The 8,179-nt window shown below is 37.9% G+C and overlaps 2 protein-coding genes across 3 annotated transcripts; one reads left to right on the plus strand and one right to left on the minus strand.

The window, feature by feature from the left end:
* Nucleotides 1–478: 478 nt before the first annotated feature.
* gpx9 (glutathione peroxidase 9) lies at nucleotides 479–2,303 on the minus strand. The gene is made up of 5 exons (XM_062442422.1): nucleotides 2,172–2,303; nucleotides 1,950–2,043; nucleotides 863–993; nucleotides 645–775; nucleotides 479–536 (listed from the first exon to the last, which is right to left on the minus strand). The coding sequence occupies exons 1-5, from the start codon at nucleotides 2,301–2,303 to the stop codon at nucleotides 479–481; spliced, it is 546 nt and encodes a 181-aa protein (XP_062298406.1).
* A 1,546-nt stretch (nucleotides 2,304–3,849) lies between these two features.
* fbxl15 (F-box and leucine-rich repeat protein 15) lies at nucleotides 3,850–6,158 on the plus strand. 2 transcript variants are annotated; one of them, XM_062442790.1, is made up of 5 exons: nucleotides 3,850–3,986; nucleotides 4,320–4,482; nucleotides 4,596–5,098; nucleotides 5,221–5,447; nucleotides 5,600–6,158. In XM_062442790.1, the coding sequence occupies exons 1-4, from the start codon at nucleotides 3,961–3,963 to the stop codon at nucleotides 5,408–5,410; spliced, it is 882 nt and encodes a 293-aa protein (XP_062298774.1). In that variant the 5' UTR covers nucleotides 3,850–3,960; the 3' UTR covers nucleotides 5,411–5,447; nucleotides 5,600–6,158. The 2 variants fall into 2 exon arrangements, with proteins under 2 accessions (XP_062298774.1, XP_062298776.1); XM_062442792.1 differs by having other exon boundaries at nucleotides 4,323–4,482.
* The last annotated feature ends 2,021 nt before the right edge of the window (nucleotides 6,159–8,179 follow it).

Raw genomic sequence — 8,179 nt, forward strand, 5'->3', positions numbered from 1 at the left:
TTGGCGTTTATACTTTATACTAAATTACTATAACTATTATTTGATTATCAGTATATAGCTATAACTATAACTATTATTTGATTATCAAAATATTTACCTTTTCATTTTATGGCCACTAACTAATGGATTAATTGACTAATCGTTGCAGTTCTACTGCTCACTGACCGATTTGTATGAATCTATTAATAACATTGTAATAGCATATCAAGAGTGAAAACAAAAGAAATCATAACTCCATGATGATTTGTTTGGTAGTATTTAATTCACATTTATTTTACAGGAGCAGACTTCATCATATCAGAGAAAAGTGCGATGTGACATGAAAACACCTCCAGTGGCTGAAGGGAACTTGTTCTCAGAGTGAATGCACTGAAACTCTGAGTCCTGTTCCTCTTCCCATCAGATCCAGCTCAGGGGCACATGTGCATTTACTGGGCGATCATCACTCTGCCACCGGTGATAAATTAAAGAAAGTCCATCAGAGAAGGTCTGCAATGTCCTTCTCCACTTTCTCAATGGGACAGTGAAGGTCATACCTGCAGCACAGATGAAACATTAGACCCACTGTAATAGCTACATCTATGTTAGACCTAATGTAGACCTAATGAGGTTTATAGTATGAAGTCTATTGTGTATGATTTTACCTTCTGAAGGGCATGCCATCTGCAGTAATGAGGAACTTCTCAAAATTCCACCGAATATCATTAACCTTAATTGGGGACCAGTAGAATTTCTTTAAATCTCCAATAACGGGGTTCACAAATGGCAAAGATTCCTGTAATGAGTAATGACAGTGTCAGTATGAGTGATTCATTCATTAATCCTTTATGTATATTTCAATCCTATATACAAAGCAGGTTACCTTTAGATAGGTGAAAAGCCGCTCTTCATTTAATCCATTCACCTCAACCTTACTAAAGACAGGAAACTTTGGCACGAACCCTGCACCAGGTCTGACATACTTCAGAATATTTAAGGTTTCATGATTCACCTCTGTGAAAATATAAGTAAAAAGAGTTATTCATGATGTGTTATCAACTTATGCATCATGAAAATCATAATGTGTGTTTTCAGAACTTTGTCTTAGTTCTTTAAAACAGCATGAGTGGATTTACACTAAGCACATTCACAAAAGTACTGTGCTTTTTGACATACTTGTAGTCTACTTTAGTATTTCTGTTTTATACTACTTCACATTTCTACTCCATTACATGTCAGTGTGACATATTTTACTTGTTACTCCACTACATTTACCTTTCATATGAATGTGGATATAATGAGATTAACTTCACTTGGACTAACTACAAAATTAGAGTACTGCTCACATGTTAATGCATCAATAGTAACAATACAATAATGTATTCATAAAACATTGACAAGGATAATTCTGCATATGAGTACTTTTACTATACTTTAAAGGTGCAGTGTGTAGAATTTAGTGGCATCTTGTGGACTTGGAAGAAATGGAATATTATATTCATAAGTATGTTTAATTAATGTGGAATCACCTAAAAAGAAGAATGGTTGTATTTTCATTACCTTAGAATAAGCCCTTATATCTACAAAGGGAGCAGGCCCACTATGTTGCACCGTCATGTTTCTATGGACACACTGGTTCTAGAAAGGACCTTTTGTGTTTTTGCGAGTTTCGTGGTAACTATAGGTTCTCCTACACTCATTGAAGGGGAGGGTAGAGGAGGGGTATTCATGTGGTTGCAATATGCAACCTTACCGCTAGATGTCACTAAATCTTACACACTGGTCCTTTCATTTAGTTTCATATAATTCGGCACTTAAGAAACATTTCAAACAGGAAACCTTTATGTATAATACAGGATTTGTACAGTGTGATATTACTATTATAAAAAATCTGATTACTACTTTCATCATAGTCCATTTAATAATTATTTGCCATCTCTGTCAAATTACAAAAGCTTTAAGGTACCTACCAGGTGCCTGAAGACCAAATTGGTTACAGGAGAAACCGAGGACAGTGAAGTTGAGGTCACCATACATTTCCATCAGTGCATTCAGTCGGTGGTACTAAGGAGTGAGTGAGGGAAAAGAGCACAAAATCATATTCCTCTAATACAATAAATGACTACACTGGTTATGTGTTATGAGATAATGTGATCAGACTGTAATCAGTCAGTGCTCCTGCAGAATATTACCTCCTCTATTGTTGACCCTCAGAAGGTGGCAACGTTGACAATCAGAAGCACCTTACCCCTGAAGGTACTGAGCGGAACCGGCTGTCCATCCAGAGTCTCAGCAGAGAAATCAAATATAGAATTATTAGCCATGCTGGGACTCTAGCTTGTATATGGGATTGTAGTCAGTCAAGAGTGAGTATTCACTCAGCTATCCTGTTGGCTCGTCTCATTCCCTGAAACATAACTCATGGGTCAGCAATTGTTCAGCATGACTGGCTTCATTGTTCTATTGGGCAGAGGTGAGCTGGCATGATCGTCATTTGTTCAACACATGTAACATGAAGTGTGGCTGTTAGGACAGTGACAGGTAATTGGAAGAGAAATTAAATAAACAAATGAACATGTATGGGTCTGAAGAACACACTCATTTGGCTGCTTCTTTCCCTCTTTACTACTGACAATTACAAAAATAAGTCTAACTTTAAGATGAGAACTTCAGTAGATAAAATACAGGATTTTTTACTCTTACTTCCCCAATTGCGTGTTTTATTTGTTTTTATTATGATGACAGACTGTTTATTTTGTTTCTGGACAGTATTTTATTCTGTAACAAAACAGTATGGCCTATTATTTTAATTCTTTACTGATTAGACCTATATACAGGTCACTTTGTAACTAGTTAGTTTGTTGTAAGCTGAGACTGATGACATTATTTTGTGCACAAAAGATAAAAAACAGGAAACCAACTCGTTCTGGCAAATGTATGATTATAAAGTTTAGGGGGGGGGGGGGGGGGGGTCTAAAAACATTTGAAAGAGTTATTATATAATCTTGAGAGTAAACCAATATGTTTTTTTCCCCTTCAACTTTATTGGCCAAATATTGAAATACAGAATATAAACAAATAATACACAAATATAGGAAAATCATCACAAAAAAACAGTTAAACAAATTTCAAAAAGGACATAGAAGAAATTACAGGCACAACATTTCAATCTTATATATATATATATATTTTTTTTAAAGCCACAATTATGAGGGAACTGCACAAATTAAGTAAGTAAGTAAGTAAGTAAGTAAGTAAGTAAGTAAGTAAGTAAGTAAGTACATAAATAAATAAATGAATAAAGATCATAGTGCCTTAAATTTTTTTCTCTTTCAAATAAGCTTTATTTATCACTCACTTACAAAACATACACAGCAACAGTGCAGTAAACATAGAAATGAAAGGATAAACATTACATTAATTCATAGTGCCTTAAATGTAAGTGCCTTATGATCTTTGACGTGAACCCGGAAGGTTAAAACTGCCGCGTTCACTTGTGCCTCGTAAACGCTTATGTCTAGCTTTACAGTAGACCTAAATATCCCAAAATACGACGTCTCCAATATTCATATAGACATACTTTTGTTTTAAAACGACAATAAATCCACTGTTTATTCACAAGGTGGTGATAGTTATTGTTTTAGTTAGGTAAAATGTGCTTTACCAATAGAACAAGTGGGGAATTAGTTTACAAAGTGGATACCATGGTTTATAATGTATAACAAGAGATATCTGCATCACAGTGATCATTACTTCTCGTCACTGACTCAATTTCCATATCTTGTCTAATTCAGCGTTGTTTATTACTATGTGCCACCCGATCTTAATTTAACATACATTCATCCGACAGTAAGCAAAGGCAGCATTGGGCTTGGTTATTCTTCTATCGTTTATAAAATGATGAAGGGAAATCTGCTGTTTTGGCATCTTTGTGGAGAACAATACGTCCTGAAAAACTGTGTATAACATAGCCAAGTCAGAATGGATGAAGAGGCGAAAATGGGAACGTAAGTGTGTCTTAAAATACTGAATTTTGTATTTTAAAAGCAGCTGGAGCGGCTGTCAGCGAGCTAACGTTAGCTATGTTACTCAGCTAGCAACAACAACCAAGGCATTGAGAAATGTAGCTTCGGTTTATTTATGGAAACTGACTTCGGTTTAAGTACATAGCCAGTTATCGCGACAAGCCTGACATGACATTCACTATTGCTAATGTAATGTTGCTGCCACTGTTATTGCTTAGTATATAAAGTGTAGGACTGTTATACTGTGCTGCCGTGGTAGTGCTGTGGAAGCAGTTTCAAAGTTCAGGCTGTAAAACAAGGTTTGTGTTTCTCCAGCAGATGTCATCTTTTGGATTTGCCCTGGGAGGATGTATTAATTCCTCACATTTTATGCCATTTGCCACTGCAACACATTGTCAGCTTGCAGAGGGTGAGCAAGCATTTCCACAGCCTCATCCAGGTGTATCTAGCCAACTGCAGGACTTTTAATTTGTCCCCGGTAAGTCCTGATGAGTTGTTGCTGTTTTATGTTTTCCAGCTTTTAAATATATATGCAAAGGCAGTGCATGAATAAAAACAAGCCTGTTCTCTGCTCTGTTGTGATTTGCACAGGTTGGACCATGCATCCCCAAGGAAGCGTTTTGCTCGATGTTAAAGGACAACAAAGTTCTCCAGAGTCTGTCACTTCAGAACTGTTCAGACTGGGTGACGGACAAGGAGCTGCTGCCAGTTATCGGACAGAACCAGCACCTGCATAGAGTGGACATGAATGGGTGTGCTTGTCTCACTCGCCACTCCCTGGTGGCCGTGTCCTTGAGTTGCACGCACCTCCAGCACCTCGGCCTGGCACACTGCGAATGGGTGGACAGCCTGTCCCTGCGCAGCCTGGCTGACCACTGTGGGGGGCTGCAGTCCATCGACCTCACCGCCTGCCGCCAGCTCAAGGACGACGCCATCTGCTACCTGGCCAAGAAATGTTTGAAGTTGACGTCCCTATCTTTGGCAGTCAATGCCAATGTCACTGACGAGTCAGTGGAGGAGGTGGCCAAGAACTGCAGGAGCTTGGAGCAGCTGGACCTGACAGGTTGCCTGCGGGTCAGGAACCAGTCCATCAGGTACATCATGTCTTTTTTCTCTAGTGTAATCCAGCTAACTTTGTGCCACTCTACCCACACTTTGACATGCTTTACCTCACTTGAGCACCCATCTGTAAGATTTTTGCATGCTGTGCTCACAGGACGCTCGCAGAGTACTGCCCGAAGTTGCAGTCCCTGAAGGTGAATCACTGTCACAATGTGACAGAATCAAGCCTCGATCCTCTACGGAAACGTAACGTTGTGATTGATGTTGAGCCGCCTTTACAGAGGGCGCTGGTACTTCTTCAGGATGTGCTGGGGTTTGCTCCCTTTATCAATCTCCAAATATAGCTAAAGGGCCATCTGTCTGTCCAACAAGTACACACAGGTAGGTGATATCAGTAGTACATCTACTGTGTGAGCTTCTGACATATTTATGTTCAAAAGTGAGAAATCCAGACAGGGCCTCATGTCAACCATTTGTCTATTTTCAGTGACAACTGATCATTTGTAATCAACATTTACCTTCCTGTGTTACAGGTGTCTTCACAACAGAGTTGATCAGTGTCAGCTGCCTCACTCGGACATGTGGATTCTTCGGAGAAATGTGAAGACAATCCAAGAAGACATGGATGTGTTGCACTTATGTTCGTGTGGCAGAATAAAAAACCTCACTGGAATGTGATCAAAGATGCTTATTTAAGAAAAAACTGAAAACAATTCTCCTCTCTTGCATATGACTGAAGAAAGCCATGTACTTTTAAGAACTGCTGTGTCATGTTCATATTGCTGAACTTTTTCTTAATCTTTCAGTGTTTGTAATGTGACTTTTTCAAAAGGCAACTCTTAGTACAGCATATTTTGTTTTGTTTGTTTTTAAACAAAGTCCTTTGTGTATAGGACATTGTAAGAATCTGTTATTTTATGTTTCATTTAGAAACATTAAAACATGTTTGAGTTTAATTAAACATTTTATTTTGCATGTATGTGCCAACATCAATATTCTGTCACTTATCACAGGTTGTGTCTGGCTATTGGTTTTATTTGTACATGTTTTATTGTCTCCACTACTACTGAGACTTCTGCTGCAACCGCAATACAATAAAGGTGAATGCAATTTTGTTTGTGCTGTTGATTGCGTATCTTCCAGAAACAGTATCCTCGGGATTATCCTCAGACCTCACTCACTGTCATTAAAAATGTTCTTTCTCTTTTTACACCAAAACTACACCCAGATGCTTCTAGGGTTAATTAGAAAATTACATTTTTGTGACATGAGTAAAGCAACCCTTCAGTCCATATTGTTAATAAATGCATTCTTGTATAGCCTAGTCTTTGAAATAAGTATAGGATTTCATTATGAGTCTTTCTCATTAGGCCTTTTAAAAGTATGTGTGTAGATGCTGTTTCCCAGTAATGCAGTAAATGAATTATATTAAAAATATTCAATTGTCTAGTGCCATGGCTATACTATTACTCAATAAAGAAGTGTACAAATGCATGGAAGGATATTTAGGATACTTGTAATGTAGTCGTGTGTCACTTTATTCAGTGTTCAGTGCCGAATATACAAGTCAAAGACAAAAAAAACAACAACTCAGGTATCAGCAACATGATTTTAGGTGAATTAAGGGTCTGCTCTTTACAGATTTATTGCAAAACATGTAAAAAACAATAATGACCTTCATCCACCTTTTTTCATTCCAGCCCACAGATTGCTTCTCTTTCAATAAAATGTTGTGTTTAAACATTCTTGTTATTACTTTGATTGTCAAACATGGCAGGCCTTTGTCGAGGCATTGCGCTGGTGTGTTCTGAGATGAGGTGACTTAATCTGACACAAGGTGGCAGCAATGAGTCAGGATATTTGTTACTCTACTTGTTTGAGAGGCTGCATGACATCTAAACTACAGCACATGTTGGAACCATATAGTGATATTTAATGTCAAATTTGCAGGATCTATGCTCAAGAAGAAGGTCAAGGCTCTCTTTCTCTATACTTAAGAGAAAATGTTTGACTTCTTAGGCAGATTATGGGGAAAAAACAATGTTATGATCTTGTTAATACTTGATGCAGTGAATGCACACTAAGAATTCATGCTTCCCCTCGTTGCCACAGCTATGTGCTAAAAAATCCCTCTTATACTTTCCTCTGGTGGTACGATTGGCAGACTATATTGTAACTTGTCTCTGTGACAACACAACAGGTCTATTTTCCACTTGATGGCATGGTTTAGCCCATCTGCTGTGTGCTGTCCACAAGCTGAATTTGCACCAGCAGAGAGTTGTGTTTGGAGGGCTTCAGGGATCGACCAGCATCCTTCTGTTAGCTGTGTTGATCATCATATTGCACCGCCATGCCTCCAAGGAGACAACACAGTGTCATTAGTTATAAAGAAAATCTTGAAATTTCAATTCATGTAGAAACTGATGTGCCATATGTGTGCAGTAGACGCCCTTATTTAACCAAACTGAGCTTATTTTTTTATTTTAACAACTCTACAAACAAAGCTACACACAAGTCTGGGTGACATCATACAGTTTTTCCCCTCAAAATTACAAATGATACAAAATAGATAACACACTTTTGTATCAGAAAAGGAATTTCAATTTACAGCAGAACATTTACTGAAATAAAAACATAACTTCTGCAACTATAACAATCAGTGAAAAAAAATCCTCAGTGTTAAGCAGGAACCCAACAGAGGCCTGTCCGTGTTGTATTGTTGCTAGGCAGTCAGTGGGTTAAAACGTTTCAGACTACATTCATCATGTAGGACCTCAATTAGCATTGATCTGCAGGGGGGGAAAGAAACATCGCCGTGTTATTATATACCACGGAGCAATTTCTGTTCCAGTGATTGAGTGTATGGGGGGATTTCTCAAACATAGCCGGCCTCACATATTTTGTCTTCCTGTCAATAATCTGGCACTTTTCTAAATTATTGATCAATAGCAACTGATCATTTCATACCAAGGCACAACAATGAAGTTGGTTATTCAGTATGCATTTTTGGCCTCTGGCAGCATGCAATATACTGTACTTCTTAAAACTAAGAATAAATCTAATTTTAATCTCTTGCTGCTTTCAAAGTCTGCTTATGTTGTTTCGAGGCTCAT

This window comes from Scomber scombrus, chromosome 21 (assembly GCF_963691925.1).
Source record: "Scomber scombrus chromosome 21, fScoSco1.1, whole genome shotgun sequence".
Classification (NCBI taxonomy): domain Eukaryota; kingdom Metazoa; phylum Chordata; class Actinopteri; order Scombriformes; family Scombridae; genus Scomber; species Scomber scombrus.

What these genes read in the sequence shown, in the direction of transcription:
- fbxl15 (XM_062442790.1), top strand. Translation starts at nt 3,961, where the DNA reads ATGGATGAAGAGGCGAAAATGGGAAC. An exon ending in GAAGAGGCGAAAATGGGAAC is followed by an intron (nt 3,987 to 4,319) that starts GTAAGTGTGTCT and finishes GTGTTTCTCCAG; the next exon opens with CAGATGTCATCTTTTGGATT. An exon ending in GGACTTTTAATTTGTCCCCG is followed by an intron (nt 4,483 to 4,595) that starts GTAAGTCCTGAT and finishes TGATTTGCACAG; the next exon opens with GTTGGACCATGCATCCCCAA.